At 47.8% G+C, this 17,843-nt stretch overlaps 8 protein-coding genes across 8 annotated transcripts; 3 read left to right on the forward strand and 5 right to left on the reverse strand.

The window, feature by feature from the left end:
* Positions 1-913: 913 nt before the first annotated feature.
* On the reverse strand, positions 914-1,603 carry YALI1_F32880g (uncharacterized protein; the record flags this gene model as incomplete). The annotated part of the gene is made up of 1 exon (XM_505873.3): positions 914-1,603. The coding sequence occupies one exon, from the start codon at positions 1,601-1,603 to the stop codon at positions 914-916; it is 690 nt and encodes a 229-aa protein (XP_505873.1).
* Positions 1,604-3,494: 1,891 nt separating this feature from the next.
* YALI1_F32901g (uncharacterized protein) lies at positions 3,495-3,765 on the reverse strand (the record flags this gene model as incomplete). The annotated part of the gene is made up of 2 exons (XM_068283476.1): positions 3,495-3,666; positions 3,710-3,765. The coding sequence occupies 2 exons, from the start codon at positions 3,763-3,765 to the stop codon at positions 3,495-3,497; spliced, it is 228 nt and encodes a 75-aa protein (XP_068139577.1).
* Positions 3,766-4,580: 815 nt separating this feature from the next.
* Positions 4,581-6,257, forward strand: YALI1_F32910g (uncharacterized protein; the record flags this gene model as incomplete). The annotated part of the gene is made up of 1 exon (XM_505874.3): positions 4,581-6,257. One exon carries the CDS (start codon positions 4,581-4,583, stop codon positions 6,255-6,257), a length of 1,677 nt encoding a protein of 558 aa, XP_505874.3.
* A 592-nt stretch (positions 6,258-6,849) lies between these two features.
* On the reverse strand, positions 6,850-8,349 carry YALI1_F32948g (uncharacterized protein; the record flags this gene model as incomplete). Its single annotated transcript, XM_505875.3, has 1 exon — positions 6,850-8,349. One exon carries the CDS (start codon positions 8,347-8,349, stop codon positions 6,850-6,852), a length of 1,500 nt encoding a protein of 499 aa, XP_505875.1.
* A 1,130-nt stretch (positions 8,350-9,479) lies between these two features.
* YALI1_F32969g (uncharacterized protein) lies at positions 9,480-10,526 on the reverse strand (the record flags this gene model as incomplete). Its single annotated transcript, XM_505876.3, has 1 exon — positions 9,480-10,526. One exon carries the CDS (start codon positions 10,524-10,526, stop codon positions 9,480-9,482), a length of 1,047 nt encoding a protein of 348 aa, XP_505876.3.
* A 1,121-nt stretch (positions 10,527-11,647) lies between these two features.
* YALI1_F32989g (uncharacterized protein) lies at positions 11,648-12,505 on the reverse strand (the record flags this gene model as incomplete). The annotated part of the gene is made up of 1 exon (XM_505877.3): positions 11,648-12,505. The coding sequence occupies one exon, from the start codon at positions 12,503-12,505 to the stop codon at positions 11,648-11,650; it is 858 nt and encodes a 285-aa protein (XP_505877.1).
* A 1,309-nt stretch (positions 12,506-13,814) lies between these two features.
* YALI1_F33002g (uncharacterized protein) lies at positions 13,815-14,131 on the forward strand (the record flags this gene model as incomplete). Its single annotated transcript, XM_068283477.1, has 2 exons — positions 13,815-13,972; positions 14,017-14,131. The coding sequence occupies 2 exons, from the start codon at positions 13,815-13,817 to the stop codon at positions 14,129-14,131; spliced, it is 273 nt and encodes a 90-aa protein (XP_068139578.1).
* A 295-nt stretch (positions 14,132-14,426) lies between these two features.
* Positions 14,427-15,566, forward strand: YALI1_F33008g (uncharacterized protein; the record flags this gene model as incomplete). The annotated part of the gene is made up of 1 exon (XM_505878.3): positions 14,427-15,566. One exon carries the CDS (start codon positions 14,427-14,429, stop codon positions 15,564-15,566), a length of 1,140 nt encoding a protein of 379 aa, XP_505878.1.
* Positions 15,567-17,843: the final 2,277 nt, after the last annotated feature.

The following is a 17,843-nucleotide window of genomic DNA, read 5'->3' on the forward strand; positions in this document are numbered from 1 at the left end:
AGAGATATCTCCGACCCGACAAGGTTGCCGTCCTTGCATATTTTTGTCGTTCCACCTTGGAACGCGGCCTCCGTAACCCTATGCTCCATACAATTGTCCCTATACAGAGGTGGTGAGAACTGAGAGGCAAACTGACCTTTAGATGACGTCATGGAGGTGTGCTTAAAGGGCACGGCACTGATGTGTGGGGTTAGGCGCCCAGTGTGGCTAACTAGAAGTCCATCTCAAACGCGACATTACGAACATGACAAAAAACAACAACACAGGCTCAGTAAAAGTCCCTCAAATACACCCCCACTTCCAACTGTCTCAGCTTCACGGATTATTCATGGAGGTAGCAGGGCCCAATGCGTCAGCGTTTCAGCTGCTAGCATCATAAAGGTAATACTTTCCGTCTATTCTTCCTTGAACAAAGACAGAAACATGAGCCTATTACTACTTGTACAAGGGTCACAGTCGGCACAAGATGTTCCGGGCAACCATGACGTTTACGTTTGTCTCTTCCCATTACAAAATTTTCCAACAAGCTTCGTCAACAGGCTTAGTTGCCTACCTCAACCATAGGAGTAGAGTTACAGAAATACATTCCTAGATTTTCCGAAGCGGCACGGAAAAAGACGGCAAAAACGAAGCAACCGACGGTGGTTGATCGGTCACGTGATTCAGAACATTCCAGCAAGCGTACACTAGTTCTGGACCGAGAGGTCATGTGATGATGAGCACCAAGAGAAAAGACAACACAAGCCATACAAGTAGTTTTCATGTGGATCTCATTGCGTGGAGGGCGTCTCAGATTACCATGCTATCGATGCTCTGGTCATGTTGCAGCAATTTGCTATCTGCAAGAGGGCTACTTATATGTTACTGTTATATATTAACTAGTTAAAGGGCCTGATGAGACCTCGTGTGTTGTTTACAACTGTTTCTGAGATTCTGTGTAGTGTGCATACTCAATGGGAACGTTGAAGCCTTTTTTCACCTCGGGAATGGAGATGAGCTTGTTGAGCCACTTTTCGAGAAGCGGGAAGTCACCAGCAAGATCAATCTCCAGAGGGCCAGATCGCTGGACCCAACCCACAAGAGAGATATCCGCGATAGAGATGTGATCTCCAACCAGGAAACCGGTTCCGTTCCGCTCCAGTCGGGTGTTAAGAACTCCGTAGAGTCTTTTGGTCTCATTAGTGTATCGGGTCACTCCGTATTCAATCTTCTCAGGAGCGGCGAATCGGAAATGGTTTGCCTGGCCCTGCATAGGTCCGACGCCTGCGTTTTGGAAGAAGAGCCATTCCAGAGTCTTGAAGTACTCCACAGATCCCTGGGGATACGAAATTTTTTGCTTCTTGTCGTACTTTTCAGCCAGATACTGGAGAATGGCTCCTGACTCGAACAGAGCAAAGGGTTCTCCTGAATCAGTACCAGGCCCCTCGGTATCCGTGATTGCAGGGATTCTTCCATTGAGCGACACCTTTCGAAACTCGGGAGTGTGTTGTTCACCATTCTTGATGTCCACAGTCTCGACTTTGTAGGGCAGTCCAAGCAGCTCCAGAGCGATGGATATCTTGTGTCCGTTGGGAGTGGGAAAAGTGTAGAGGGTGATGGCCATAGTGGTTGCGGTCAATTGATGTGAATGGTACCAGGTCAGTTGCTGAGGTAACAGGATGGGCTTCAGGGTCTAGAAGAATTTAATCCATCATTTAGCCACCATTTGCTTATATATACCGACATATTCCCTGTGGCTTAGACTTCCATTTCGTCTGATCCCCTCAGATGGCATCACTGCATTTGTCAGCTCACACACGATAACTTTATAAGCGAAGAGTGGGGTCAGCCACAGTTGTGGGGACTACGAAAAAAATGGTAGTAAGAGTAAGGAAAGAAGAGAAAATTTTAAGGGATGCACTTTACTGGTACCTCACCAATGTCTTGTTGACATATGAGAAACACCATTGTGAAGACATGGAGCGGTTGCGCTGACTGAGTGAGTGCGATAGTTGTTATTAGTGGTGTTATTAGTGATGCATCGGGGTGTACACCGAAAGCACTCAATACCAGCGTGACTCTCCAACAAAGCAGTCAATGCGCCTCATTTAATTTCCGAGCCTGGACTGTGGCGTCTCCACTTCATGTTCATTTGCAACTTGTAGGATATCAACCATAGTGTCGGCGTTAACACCAAGAGACCGGCTGTCCATCAGAGTTTCCTCTGACTTCACCCTATCCAGGCATAGTTCACCATCTTTCGGGTCCCAATGGATGTGTTTACTCAAAACTGTCATAATAATCAAGTTCGGTCGATTCTGAACGAATCCATTCACTTTCATTGCGCGCTGGGGTTTGCCACCCTAACACTCACATATCCATTAGACTCCTTGGTCCGTGTTTCAAGACGGGTGAAATGGGTGGATTATGTCGTCGGTGGCAGTGTGGAGGGTTAGGGGAGAACGCCCGAAGGCGCTCCCATTTGTAACCCTCGTCTCGCTATCGATGACTCGGCGTCGGCAGTACACCGCGAAATGGCTGCTTCGATACGTAGAATATATGGCTGGCGTGACATCTTCTTCGGATGATAAGTCAGGTTGTCATTCGCCTCTCCTAGACCTTCTTCCAATACCCTAGTTACTCTAAGCCTTCAAACAATCTACTGTATTCAATACTCCATTGAAGAACCACCCAAACGTGAACCACTGATTTCGCCGTCGACACTGAAACAGCTCCTTCTGTTCTTCAAGCCGCACGTCCAAAATTGAGCCACTCAATCCGAAAGTCCCATGTATTGCTTATATAGTATTTCAATTATTGTATGCTCAGATTATACCATCATATTGCTGAGAGGAAGGTCCCCACAAACAGCAGTCGTTGTGTCTGACCTATTTGAAACCTTATGCATAGGGTCTTAAAAAAACGACTGTGATTTCGGGCCGACGAGATTGTATTAGAGCACCAAACTTACAGGTACTATATCTTCGCCCCCAAAATTACAATATTTTCTGATACTTTTGTTCCATTTTGTTGCCATTCTTCCTCTGAGAAGGGATAGGGATTTCCATCAATTATTTCTACCACCCCATTACTAGAACTCTAACCCAATCCAACCACATCCGTAAAATTGAAACGCTTTCTAAAGCTGGTAATATATTGAAATGGAAACCAAAAAAGTTGTAAATCTAGGAAGGGAGAATATAGTTACATTTTTTAGCAAATAATATACACTTCAACTGACAAATGGACACGTCAATGAACATTTTTTTTTCTCCCAGTATGTTCAGTGCACATCAGACATGCTTGTCAAACCTGCAAGCTTAATGCTTAATCCCAGTCTTCCACCTCTGAAAAATATATAAACCCCCTTGCCATCCACTTTTGTAACGTCAATTCGAGACTCCTACCATGACTTAGCTAGAGTTTTCTCGAGCTGCCAAGTTGCATCAGTGCACCTCCCTTCATGAATCTATGGGACAGAGCTATGACTTGCAAATACTTACGCGCTCCGTTTCTCAGATGGGTCGCAACGAGGGGTGAAACAACCAGCATGAGCTACAGTTTGGGGTCTGCTTTACTAAATGGTCCTGTCGCAGGGTCATATTCCAGAAGCTGCCGAATGGGGGCTTAAAAGCACCTGCTATGACACAACTGTTGAGACCGAAAAAAACCCCTGCGATGTGGAGCCTTTCTGGGGGTGAAGAAACAGGCATAAGTCAGTAGCTAAGACGTGGAGGGAGTGCAAGCAAAGCCACCGAGTGAAAAGAAACCCCTCAGTACAAGCATTAGGACGCAGGATGTTGACGAGAAAAGCCTAGCTCGCCTTCTGAAGGTCTGTCTCCTTGAAACAGCTATTACGGGCACAAAACATTGTCCATGAGTTTGCAATGATGGACAATAGACGCCCAGAGCTCTACACTAGATGGCTGCAGCAGTCGAAGAGACTTCGATATGTTAAGCTACGCCAGCACCAATGGGACTGTGAAATGATGACACGAAAGCAAAGATGAGACTGTGAACTGCGAGAGCAGAATGGCAGCACGTCTCGGGCCAGAGCAGTCAGTAAGAGTTAGAATTAGGGCCAGAGCCATTGAGCCAGTGAGTGCCATTGAGCCAGTAAAAGCTAGTGCGATTGTAATACAGTACAAGTACTCGGACATACCGAAATATCCACAAATATGTATCTTGGCCTTTATCGTTAATGGTCTATGACTGATCATAGGGTCATTAACTATAGCCACATCTTAGGGGAGTTAGTGTTAAGAACAATCAAGCTCTAACAGTAAAAATAGCTCGTATAACCAGTGCTAGTGTATCCAACTCCAACTACCACTAAATAATCCTCGTACCTGACTCTACGCGGCTGTGTTTCATTTTAAAGCTTGGCCGCATATACTTTTCTTTGTTGTTGAGTTTCTTTGTACGTTTAACACTGTTTTAGGCTAAACCCGCGACCCTGATTATCCGCATCATAGCGTCTCAAACGCAACGCTGACAACCAAGAAGATACAGAGAAACTGTTAGCATGGTTATAAGTATGTGTCAATCGCTGAGCAGCCCACTGCCGGAATCTAACACATTATACACATATACCCTTTCCCATGGACACAGCCTTCGCCCAACTTCTGAATTATGTGTCAGGGGGACGATGGTTTCCCTACCCCGAGCAGCGTGCAGGGTTTGAGGTTCCAGCTCAATTCTGGAACGAACCAGAACCTGAACAACAAGAGATTGGATACGAAGATGCGTTCAACGGTATTGATTTGGAGGAAAACAGAGACATTCACAACACTACTCCTTTAGATGCCTCAGCCGCTTCAACGATTGAAAAAAGGGGACACACTCCAGACGCAGAGAGCCTTTCCGACGACCTGGTTGTGGGATGGTATGGCCCTGACGATCCAGATAACCCCCAAAACTGGTCAACTTTAAAGAAGACAACAAGCGCAGCCCAGGTCCTCATTCTTACCTTCTCTGTCTATGTCGGATCATCAATCTATACACCAGGACTCCCTGAGATTATGGAGGATTTCAATATTTCAGAGACTGCAGCACTAGTTCCAATGACAGTCTTTGTCTTTGGATACGGACTTGGACCTGTCGTCTTCTCCCCTCTATCCGAACACCCTGTTGTTGGCCGGCTATGGATCTACGTCATCACGCTGGCTATCTTCGTCATTTTGCAGGTCCCTACAGCACTCAGTAAGGATATTGGTTCGTTGATCGTGCTACGCTTCCTTGGTGGCATCTTTTCATCGCCCGCTCTGGCTATATCTGGAGCTACCTTTGGGGACATTTACGAGATCGCATACATTCCCTTCGCTCTGGCATTCTGGGCCATTGCCGGAATTTGTGGACCTGTTTTTGGACCCGTTATTGGAAGTATATTTGCTCAGCTTCTGAACTGGAGATGGACATTCTGGGTGCTGACAATGATTTCGGGTCTGTGTCTCGCTGTTCTGTTTTTCTTCTTCCCTGAGACCTCTGCAGGAAACATTCTCTACAGACGAGCTAGACGACTGGAGAAGCTGACAGGCAAGGAGTATACAACGGCTGCACGACAAGAATGGGCTGCCAAGAAGATGACGACAGTGGCGTACGATATTCTGCTCAGACCAATCCTCATCACCTTCACTGAGCCAATTGTCTTTGCTCTGGGTCTGTACATTGCATTGCTCTACTCCACCCTCTACAGCTGGTTCGAGGCTTTCCCCATCGTCTTCAGTCAAACTCACGGTTTCAACACCATTGAATCTGGTCTAGCATACCTCGGTCTTATCGTGGGAGGTGTTATTGGGGTGGGATTGTACCTTCCTATCATCTACAGCAAGTTCACCCGTCCAGTGCTGAAGGGTAACTTTCCTCCGGTAGCCATGTTCATGAAACTGTGTTTGATTGGATCCTCAATCTTCCCAGCATCCCTGTTCTTCTTCGCCTGGACGTCTAACAAGTCTATCCACTGGATTGTTCCCATTATTGCGTCTGGTTTGTGCATCATAGGCATGGTGTTCATCTTCCAGACTGTCTTCAACTACTTGTCAGGCTCTTACCCCAAGTATATTGCCTCTGTCTTCGCTGGAAACAGCGTCTTCAGAGCGTTTGTTGCTGGAGCCTTCCCTCTATTCACACATCAGATGTTTGATGCAATGGGCCCTGAGAGTTTCCCTGTTGGATGGGGAACCACACTGATAGGCTTCGTTGGAATTCTGATGGGTGCTATCCCCCTGGTGCTCATAAAATGGGGTGACAAGTTGAAGGGCTCTTCTCGATGGGCCTAAACACACATTAATATATAGAACTCAGTAATAAATAGAATGATAGAAATTCATACCTTGCTTCGACCTATGAGTCATTTAACCCCCACATCGGACTATTTCGGGTTTTAAAGAAGAGCTTATGACAATCGTGCTCGCGGGTTCCTCTTATTCTTCCCCTACACCAGATAAACAATACATATCAACAATCTTAAACATTGCAAAAAACTTGGTTGCCGTTTCAGGCTGGACCATCAAGGGCTGCTGATAAACGAAGAAGCTGCAATCGGTGGGACGTAAAATCGTGTGTTGGGTGGCTGGGGTGACTGTGTGTCTCGGTGACGTGGTTTCGTGTTGTCTATGTGACTGCGTGGTCCATATGACGGTTTATCTTTTCGACGAGGGCTTGGATGACTTGTTCGGGTGTATGGGGCGTGGGATCGGTGCGACTGGTTGTCAGAGCGACGGGTAGTCAGGGTGGAGGAAAGACCGGCACTGTGTATTATACAATACTTCTCAGCGGTTCTTCGCCAGTTAAAATATGTAGGCCTTTCCAATATTACCAACTAATAAGTTGTATTAATCTATACAGTGCAAATAAATTATGGCTTCCCTTCTAGTACTTTCCTCGGGAGAAGAATCGCTGCCAGAAAGTAGGCATGGGAGCAGTGTCGGGAGACTCCTCGCGCTGCTTGGCAAGAGCCTTCCGGACTCGCACCTCTCGGAGGAAGAGCAGGCAAATGGCCGAGAAGATGAAGGCAAAGGCGGCAAAAACCTGGGTCCACACAAAGGGCTTGGTGGGGTTATTTCGTCGGATCTTCAGAGCAATGACTTCGGAGAAGAAAGCAGGGATGGAGAAGACTGTGAAGATCATACCGGCGAGGGTAGGCAGCAACTGGAGACCTCCAACTTCGGCACCAATGGGTCCAACAGCAACCCAGACGGTTCCAACAATGAGACCGTTGAAGACGGCGTAGAAGATGTACACACCGTAAGAGGTGGCGGGCAGCCAGATACACAGGTCGAAGATGACAATGAGAGCTGCGGCAACCAAAGTCATGTTGATTCGGCCAAACTTATCGGACAGGTATCCCACCAGAGGTCGACCAATTGCCATGGAACCAGACATAATGGCGGAAATGTTGGTAGCCTGGTCGTTGGTAAGGCCAATAGCCAGACCGGAAGCAGAGACGGAGTAGAGCATGACAATGTAACCAGCGAGAGAGAAGAAGCCCCAGGCGAAGATGAGAGCACATTCGTAGTGGAAGAAGAGCTTGTAGTTGAAGCAGGGGAACTTCATCTTGAAGCCGGGGTTTGGCTCTCGGATTAGAATGGCGGCACAGGTGTTGATGACAAAGGTCATGATACCAGTAGCTCGGAATGCCCACTCCAGGCCCCAGATGTTGATCCATCGCTGGGTGGTCAGAATGAAAAGCACTCCTCCAACACCGGATCCAGCAACAGACAGGCCATTAGCGAGAGATCGCTTCTTGAGGAACCACATGGGCACAATGTTGATGGTGGGAACAAACAGAACACAGAGGGAGAGACCCTGGAGCAGACCCTGGGACAAGTAAAGGTGCCAGATCTCCTTTGCGAAAGAGGCAGAAATCTGAGATCCGGTCTGCATGCAAGCTCCAATGAATAGAAGAATTCGAAGGTCAACGTACTGGGTCACCTTAATGTAAAGGGGAGCAAAGAGGAAACCGGTTCCAAGAGCCAACCCACCAACAAAGGCATAATCAGTGGCAGTAGCTCCGGCAAACGTCTGGTATCGCAAGTAATGGGCCAGGAACACGGCAAAGGACGAGTTTACACCCCAAGAGGTGGCGTTGATGGCCAGGGCACAGCCCACAGACACCCATCCGTAGCCTCCATCAGGAGGAGGTCGGAAGCCGGGAGGAAAGGGAGAGGGAGGAGCAGCAGGCTTCTCCTCGACGTCCTCGGGACCCTTCTCGGGGAACTTCTCGGACATGACGGACATGACTCGGTCAAGCTGGTTGCTAATGGTGGGCAGAACCACATCATCGTCCACAACGTCTCCGCTGAAGACGACCTCGTGTTTGTCTCCGACGGACTTGACGGAGATTCCTGCAATTGAAGAAGAGGAACTCATTGTTGTTTGTGAGCAGGTTACGGACTTCTCAAGAGAGCAGATTTTCTACATATATAAGCAATCAGGCGTTTTGTGAGAAAGCTGCTGGAGTACTTGAATCTGTGCATCGGTGTTAAGGTCTTCAGGGCCTAATGGACATTGGGTTTTTGAAACTTCGCATAGAGTTGTGAGCGGCTAAAATGGGTGTTTTGGCAGAGCCCCTAAGTCAGACTAGTATAGAGATAGGGGGGAGATTCCAGAGGCTAATGGGGGTAAAATTTGTCTGTGAATAATCTGAGCTCTTTTTTTCCAGAATTTTCCTTCTCTATCACAGCTCTCACACACCCTATTACCCCTACATATAACGTGTTATTTAGACTGCAGAGCTTATCTTGAGCCTCGGCACATTCGCCTCGTTGGCTTGTTTTGTTGAGTCACGGATGTCGGACCCGGACTTTGTTAATCTCCGACTGTTCAAAAACCGACAAAATCTGTCATGTCAAGGCTCCGCCCACTACACTGAGTATTTCTGTGGGTGAGCACCGTCTTACAAATCCTTCTAATGCGGCTTCTGCTTGGGTGCGGCTAACAACCTTGAGGGCAGATTTGTGGACTCAGTTTGGCAGACGGAAAAACGGAAGCTTGACGCAACTGCGTTTTTCAACGAAGACACAGATATCAGTGAATACTTCTCTGCCTATGCGTGTGGCATGTCTGCCAATACATGGTGCAGGGCCATACGCACGCACAAATGTGGCAACCATGGCGTGAATTTTTGTTCCCGTCCCCCCTTTCCGTCCTCCCTCTCTCTCTGGCCCCGTGATCGCCGTGAACTCTGGGGTTTGCTTCATACTTTTTGGTGCTATGATAGTCTGTTTCTGGGAGGCGTTTTGGTGCTCGGTTATGCAACGCTTTTAACGGCTGTAAACCGATGGAAGGGGGGGGGGGGGGTTGGATTACCTGTACGAGTACAGTATAAACCTTGCAATCAGTGTGCACGCTCATAGAAGGGCGTGAGCCAGTCTCGCAATTGTTGGGTGCATGGCGTGCGCGGCTTACAAATGAAAAAATAAATCAAGAACGCCCAGCTCGTATCGCTTATAATGTATCGGTTTTAAGAACTCGCTTTTAGCTGACAAATATAATATTCTCTATGACAAGAACCCATCGACTTTGTGACGCAAAAAGGCAATGTGTGGAGGTCCCGTTCTGCAACAGCCTCCCAAAATCGAAACCGAGGTCTGCCAATCTGACAACGTAGCTGCCTCTAAAAACGAACTGTCGCAATTGCCACTCCACGTCTTGGTGGCCCCATCGTATACTTCTCCGGAGTTCGGATACACAATCAGTTGGAGAGATGTGTGCTGTTGCAGTATGTCGAGGGACAGCTTGGCAACCGTCTCCGCACAGCAATTGACGCCTAGGTGCGTAAAAGAAGGACAAGAGGCCGCAAGTTCGGCGATGTTGGAAAGCTCCGATCCATCTGCAAGGGCAACTCTGTCATAATCTGCAGATTTTACACTTAGAGAAAGGCACACGGGTATGGGGGAAGGCGGGAGGATGGTGTTCAGAACGTCAACCAGTACCTCTACTTCAATAATGGACGGGATTGTCTCAATCAGAAGCATGTCTGGACTTCCACCCAAGACAGCTCGAATCTTGAACTCGTGATGCCGTCTGATGTCGTCCTTGGTGTATCCCGTATAGTCTCCATTGTACTCCTGGCCCCCTCCAAGCCATGCTCCAAAGGGGCCTACTGAGGCTGCTAGGAGTACTTTTCTTTTGACCTTAGCTTCAGTGACTGCCTTTCGCACCAACTGCTCGCTCTTTCTCAGCATCCACAATGCTTCAGGCCAGCGCTGAACTGCCCCTGCCTTGATTGTGCCCTCCAGAGATGCCTGATAGGACGCCGAAGTGACTATATCCGCGCCAGCCACTACGTAGTCTTTGTGAATCCGATAGAGCAGGTTTGAATTATCCTGGGAACTTTCCAGCCACTCAGGGTGCTCGTCGAGGGCTCTGTTTACCTTCTCAAGCTGATCCACTGTCCATGGATCGGCGCTTTCGATACATTTGAGGAAATCGGAGTTGATAGGAAGCAAGAACTTGGCTGACCAGAGTGTTAGCCATAGCGGATCGGAGCAATCGATGCCACGATTCTCCAGTTCCGTTCCCATACCTCCATCAAGAATCAACATTTGGTGTGATGCGAGAGAGTGTAGAGTTCATGGAACATCGCTCTAAAAGGAGGCTGGCTTCAGGGTACTGGAAGCGTGCAAAAGTGCGGGGAGTAGTATAAGTCTTGTAACGGCAAGATATGGAATATAGGATATACAGTAATTCCAGAAAACAGCGTACCTTTTTGAATTACTTTTTCGTTAAAAAACACTCACGTGACCAAACAAAGGTCGAGGTTTACAACCCACTCTTATGCATCACATGCACTATCAGTGTATAGCTGGAGTTTATCGCCTTGAAATGTTGTGGGTGAAATACAAGTCGCGCTTCTGGAGAGTGTGAATTTCCAGTAAGGATGAAAGTGAGAACCTCTGTCATTTTTTTTGATGTAACTCAGTCGCTCTATACCTATACCCAGCCCAAAGGCTGTGGAGCAATAAATGTTCAAATCGAGTTACGTATGGAACCCGTCACTTGAAAATAGTCCAAACTTTGCCAAATTGATATTAGAGAACTTCTACCAGATTGCTCCAGCGTCATTCAAAATCACTGTACTAAAGTACTGTCGTAAGTTGGCGAACGACTTCTACAGCTATAGTATACTTGTTCCACCTTCGAATACTCATTGTTCACAAGATCCACATACCCTTGCACTGAACTACAGCAAGACGAAAATCATACTCATAACCAGTAGCCTGAGGGGTAAACAAAGGCAACCAGTATGTGTTTTCCCTTCTCCTCTTTCTCCTCATTTCCCGCTCTCCTTGATATTGCCTTCAAACATCTCAAAAATCACCCCGTCTTCAACAATCCACATTTGGAACAATTGAATTACAGCACCCATAGCGGGGTCTTATATCGACTCAGAGTGAACAATGTCAGACAAGAAAGTGACATCGGAAATACAAGCAACATACTTACAAATACTCCATATTACAGGTACTGGTACTGAACTGTTATTATACATTGTTATATATTAATTACTCTAAGAAAATATGCAAGGAAGTACCAAAGGAGTACGGGTACCACGGAAGAGGAAGATGTGAGATGGGGACTTGTGGAGTCGATACAACTCCAGAAAATGCAGGGTATATAAATTAGTGCGCGGTGAGAGTGGGGTATGGTACTAGGAGGCTCTTCGTCACCTCTTGATCTTCTTGGCACTCATAATACCCGACTTGATCTGATTGAGATCGTCCTTGGCATCCTCCGTCTTGAGCGGAGTGACTCCCTGATAACTTCTCGAGTGTCTGCTCGACCCATGGCCTCCCTGACCACGTCCAGGTCTCTCGCTCTCTTCTCCCTTGAACAGAAGACCCTCCAGTCCTCCGTCTCGGTCCGAAAAGGCATTGTCTTCGGATGGAATGCCGCCACTCCTGTAGCCGTCGTTCTCGGTAGTTCCCCCTCGTCGGCGCTTGGATGAGCCTGATTCTCGTCCAGACATTGCGCTGTCATCGTAGTCGTTTGTGTGCGTGATTCTGGATCGTCGGACAGGACGTCTCTCGAAGTCGCCTGCAGACAAAAATGGCGACGAGCCTCGGTCATCGAGAGACATCTCATTTGTGTATGAGGACCGGTTTCCCGCTCCGGATAAAAGCAACATGTTGTCGTTAGCAATGTCCAGAACAGCACGATCCTCCCGAAGCCGTTTTCGCTGCAAGGTGATTCGCGACATGAGCCGCTCCTGCACCATTTTGACCATACGGGTGTAGTCTTCCTCGGCCACGGCCACCTCCGCGTCGTACTCGCTATTGACGCTGTCGAGCTGGTACTGCTCCCACAGCTTGAGCTGCACGAGACCCTTATCTCGGGTCTCCTCAAGGTCCACGAGTTTCTCCAGGAAGTCCATGTTGCTGCCGGCGTGTAGTGACGACAGCGTGTTTTGCAGCGTTCGCAGCATATCGCGGTAGTGTCTATCCCGGTCCGACTCAAACATGTCAGAGATGTGACCGAGCCTGTACGCTATGCTTTGTCGTCGCTTATCTTTTTTGGCGAGCATTGTGAGTGAGAGTGTGACGGTGGAGAGTCCAGGGTGGCGTTGTTGTAAGTATGTGGCGTGTGTGGACGATGTTTCTGTTCCGGCGTGTCTGTTCTGTGCTAGTGGCTTGTGTTGTCACTCTTGCCACAGGTGGTGTGTAAAAATAGGGCGATTTGTTGCTGGGTCTAGATGGTTCAGTGCAGCTTACTCAATGACGGACAGGCAGAGTAATCACCTCGGACTGGCTTCTTTCGCGTGCTCGAGTTGGGCGTCAAGACACGGCTTTCTCTGGTGGTGAGTACAAGTGCAAGATGGGACAGCGTCGGCAAAAGGTCAGTCTTTTTCTCGTGCATAATTCTGCATGCGAGGTGGGGGGAGCAGGAGCGTCCATTTTATGGGCTGGGTAGACGCCCTAGGGGCAAACGGTCGGAGAGGAGCGTTTGCGGGCCTGTGGCGAGCTCATTTCCGCACCATTTGTTTTGCTGGAATATTCCATCAGGTTATGAGTTGGAGTATGGTGGGATTTTGAGCCCGCAAAACCGTACGAGGCGGATTCGAACTCAGATCCGTTGGCATTTGTTGAGAGGGAGAGAGAGTGGGAGAGTGCAAGTCAGGGTAAATGGGAACTGGCTAGATAAGGGCATGATAGGCTGAGACTCGAGACTAAAAGCACGGAGGAAAGGGAAAACGGTCATGTGACTTTTTCGGACTTGAGAAACTTGTCGGACCTGACGAAAAGGAAAGAACAAGAGGCATGAGGGGTTAAAAGGTGGAGTTGGAGAAGTCAGGCGTGTAGTTAGCAATAGTCATGTGTTTATTCTGTTGTAACTGGGCATGGTGGCTCGTTCAGAACCTCTCGTGGTATCGCATTGTGCAGATACAATAATAACGAGTCCAGGGTGAATCAGCGTACGAGTGTAACCAGCACAAGTATCGCACTGTACCGTCACGGGGCTGAGGACGAGGAAGGCGAAGACAACGTCGCAGCAGGTCCGTACACCCCGCACATACTCACTCACACGACTCTTCCTCCCACCATCATGTGACCTGGAGGTCATCAGGGTTGCTTCAGAAACCTACTTGTACATATAATAATAGCGTCTCATGACTCAATGGATGGTGTAATGATGTGACTACAACTGATAAAACGGTGACATACCCTAAGGGCCAACGGTTACTCCTTCACCGTCACCATACTGGCCAATCACATATATGAAAATACCATTACGCGCCAAGAGAAAGAACCTTGAATACCCCCAGACTGCGAGTTGCTCGTTATGAACGGCGGTTATGAACGTTGAATCGGAAAAAAGGCAGACAACAAAGCTTGATGGTCGCGAAACTCGGCCGTTTGAAAACGCTAGAGTTCCACACAAGAGAGACTCCAATAGTTCGCAAATCGACGACACTGGCGCGCTACGAAACGCCTCGCTTGTCCCACAGTGACCCAAATTCTCTCGGTACCCCTATCAAACCCTACACGTCGGTGTCCGACTTGCATGAGTCCACATCGTTAGCGTAAGAGATGAAAGTATCGATGCACGTGGTACAGTAGTCCAGGATCAAGTACGGCTGACAAGGAACTTATTTAGCGAGTTGCCAAGATATTTTTGTGTCAGTCTGAAAAAGATAGGTATATATAAGTAGGGGCGCATTACAACAGCTGAACACGTTCGAAACACGCCCACAGCTGCCATCTGACCGCACAGCTGATACACGTTCCAGTCTAAAACTATTCACTCAGAGTCTGTCTGCATTTAGCTACCCCACAGCTTCGTGTTATATATACGCTTGAGACATCGCATTTTACTGCGCAGTCAAGATACGCAGACGTGATCTTTGACTATCAAGATCACCAAACGCGAAGACAGCAGTGATACAACACCAGCCACTACCAAACAACACTTCCAGTTTCACTCCCACTCACACGCACTCACTACAAATGAGCACTTGGGAATCATTCCGGGCCACAGGTCTGGCGTCGGTGGAGTCCTCCGTCTCGGTCATTGCCATTCTGGGCTTTGGATACTACTGTCGAACGAAAAACATTGTGACCGACTCCGGCGAGGCCTTTGTCTCTAAGCTCAGCACACACATTTTCCTGCCCTGTCTTCTAATCACCGAAATGGGCCCTCACATGACCATTGAGAGTATCACTCAATACTGGCCTCTACTTCTGGCCCCCATGCTGGTGTTAATGCTCACCTACTTCATTGGAAACAATATTGGACACAAGCTCCTTGGTTTCCCCAAGTACATTACTGCTGGAGTCATGTTCAACAACACCACTTCTCTGCCTCTGCTCATGCTGAAGGCCCTTGGAACTACAGGCGCCCTTGATGTTCTCATCCCCGAGGGAGGGAAGCTGGAGGACGTTGTAAAGAAGGCAAGTGCCTATGTTTTGCTTGTTTCTATCGTTCATACGATTGCTCGATTTTCTCTGGGCCCTATCATCATGGGCCAGAAGGAGGAGAAGTTTGAGGGAGAGACCACTCCTCTGCTTGGAGGAACAGCCGGCCGTCTCGAGCAGAATGTTGAGACCTTCTACGAGCGACACATTTCCAAGTACATCAACGCCGCTGTCATTGGAGGTCTGATCGCCATCTTCATCGGAATCATTCCTCCTCTCAAGTGGTTTATCTTCGACTTCACCCCCATGAAAGCTTCTCTGACTCAGGCCGTGACAGATCTCGGAGAGCTTTACCCTGCCCTCCAGCTGTTTGTGCTCGGTGCCAAGCTCACCGCTAAGCCGAGTGTGCCCGTCAAGCCCTCCTACATGGTTTTCATCTTCTGTACTCGATTCATTCTTGTGCCCATTATCGCCATCTCATCCGTCTTCTACCTCCGACAGGCCAACGAGAATGTGTGGACCAGAGACCCCATTCTGGACTTCATTCTGATGATGACACCAGCTGGCCCTCCTGCCATCACTCTGGCCGCTGTTGCTGAGCTTGGTGGAGTTGGAGAGGATGAGCTGGCCTCAATTGCACAAATGCTGCTGTGGTCTTACGCCATCACTCCATTCATTGCCCCTACGGTCGCTGTTGCCATCCAAGTCGTCAAGGGCGAGTATGGCCTTTAAAATTAGAATAAGAATGGAATTATAGAATATACCTTGCCATGCTGGAGAGGAGTGTATTAATATTTGTGATTAGTCATATGAACTACGTGTTGCCCAAATCGCATGATGAAATTTGATGAGCGCTACACAAGCCAACTGTTTTATGGGGGGTTGATTCGAATCAGGACTTCATATCTCCACATTGTAGGAGTAATCTACGATTCTTAAGCATGACAAGCGACTCGATATCTGAAAGATCAGTTAAATCTTTTCCATTTCGATGTTGACTCTATGATACTGTATATTTTACTCTATTCGTTTATCATGACGTTTACTGTATGTTCTGGTGTTGCTTGCAGTTGAGAGCGAGAAATATATGATATTTGATATTTGATGCCACATTAAGAAAAGATGGATGTTTTAAATTATTTTGCAACCAGGGGATTATTAATGGCTCAGCACGTTTTTCTATTCCCGTCTGATCCTCTATAAGCTATTCAGGTGGCTCCTGTAAGTCAGTTGAACAATGCAGACACAGCTCGTATTCGTTAGACCTCTCAGGTACTGACGGTACAGCATCTACATACATATACCAAGGCATAGCACATGGAACGGTTTTGGAATACGAACAAAGACGGCCCGAATCAAACGTGGAGTGAAATCTGTCTCACAATAATTACTTTTGATTGCATTTTCAGTTGCAAAGCTCGTAAAAGAAGTCGAGGAAGCAGGGCACAACAATGCTGTTTGAAATGCGTCAAATTTTGACAGCTTTGTGAGCTTGTTGTCTGAGGTTCCTGTTACGCTCACTTTTTTCAGATGGCCACACTTACTATGGCTACCGATTACATAAGCAATCTCGCGTCGAGCATACAATGGCATAGTTGTTGGGAATTACCACCCTATCTTGCATCCTATCTGGTGCACCCCCGTGGACCTGCCTGGAGTTAATCGTCAGGCCACGCAAAAATTGCTTGTTTCTGTCATTTCTTCTTCTGGGTGTGCGCTGCAAGATAGCCAGACTTACATTGCATGCGCTAGACCAAATTGGAGACCCACTACAATACTGTCACCGGATTGATCGAAGCTGCGTGTATCCGTTTATACGAGTTTTGTACGTTCCTACCGTCGGCATCTTCGTGCTTGTATTTGTGAGACACGGTTATAATTTAGGCGATAATATTTCCACTGATAATATTCAGAACTCCCCTTTGTCTTTCACACTGAGTTTGATGACGGCACTAATTACAGTACGGTCGAAGTACTACCATATGGTCGTCGAGCATCCCAGTAGCAGCTGGACACAGAATGACTTGCTAGTCCAATAATGATTGATTTCATTTCTCCATCGACCATAAATGGTGCGAAATCTCCGCTCTACACGGGACCCAGAAGCAACTGACGAAAGTAGTCAGTTCTCGTCACTTATGCAGCAGAGGATGCTTGGAAGCAGCGAAACAAAGGGTAATACATGGAATAACTGGCCCGCGGCCTGGGGAGCTGCAGAGAATCCACAATCGAAGTCGTCGACATTCATTACATATCCCATTTGGGATTGATTTCCTGTCGGGACATGTGAGTCCAACCCAATGCATATGGCTGGCTGTGATCGGCAGTAGTCCAGGGACAAAGAAAACAGCTATAGCCAGCTTTGAGACGCTGCAGAGGTAAAAACATGGTGACGAATACACGATACGTCGTAGCTATGATGATCTGCGGATATGCATTTAGCTTGGGCATCAATGGGTCCTTTGAGAGACCTTTTGTGACGGGTCACGAAGTTTCCTGCTGACAATAAAGTCGTATCTATCGTTGAGCTCAACAATGACGGCCCATGTCGTAGTAGCTTTACACGAGATTCCCCGGTGGACCAGGTACCTGCTTGTCACTACCTGTGTGCGTGTAAATATACTGTAACACTGTTCATTCACATGTTTCTACCAGGACTTCCCTGCGCGTCGAGATATGCACAGACACTCGTATAGCTCACGTAGCATGGAATCGAGCGCTAAGTTTTCTTAGCATCCAGGAGTCAATCGGGGGTGAGGACCCATAGTGAAGGCACCATCGGTACATACTTGTAGTAGACTATCAGTACGGCTTCTGTACACTCTACAGGTGGCTTGAAGTAGCGATTTTCGCAGGATTGACATTGCCATCAAAGTCGGAGCGTAGGCTCACAACCACTTAGACTGCCTTTTATGGATTAGCTCTGAGAGCATGGAACGAGCCGGCTGCCATGTTTGCATCCCGACCCAGACAATGGCTCAATGATCTTCACAGAACTATGGCTGGGGC

This window comes from Yarrowia lipolytica, chromosome 1F, assembly GCF_001761485.1.
Source record: "Yarrowia lipolytica chromosome 1F, complete sequence".
Lineage (NCBI taxonomy): Eukaryota > Fungi > Ascomycota > Dipodascomycetes > Dipodascales > Yarrowia > Yarrowia lipolytica.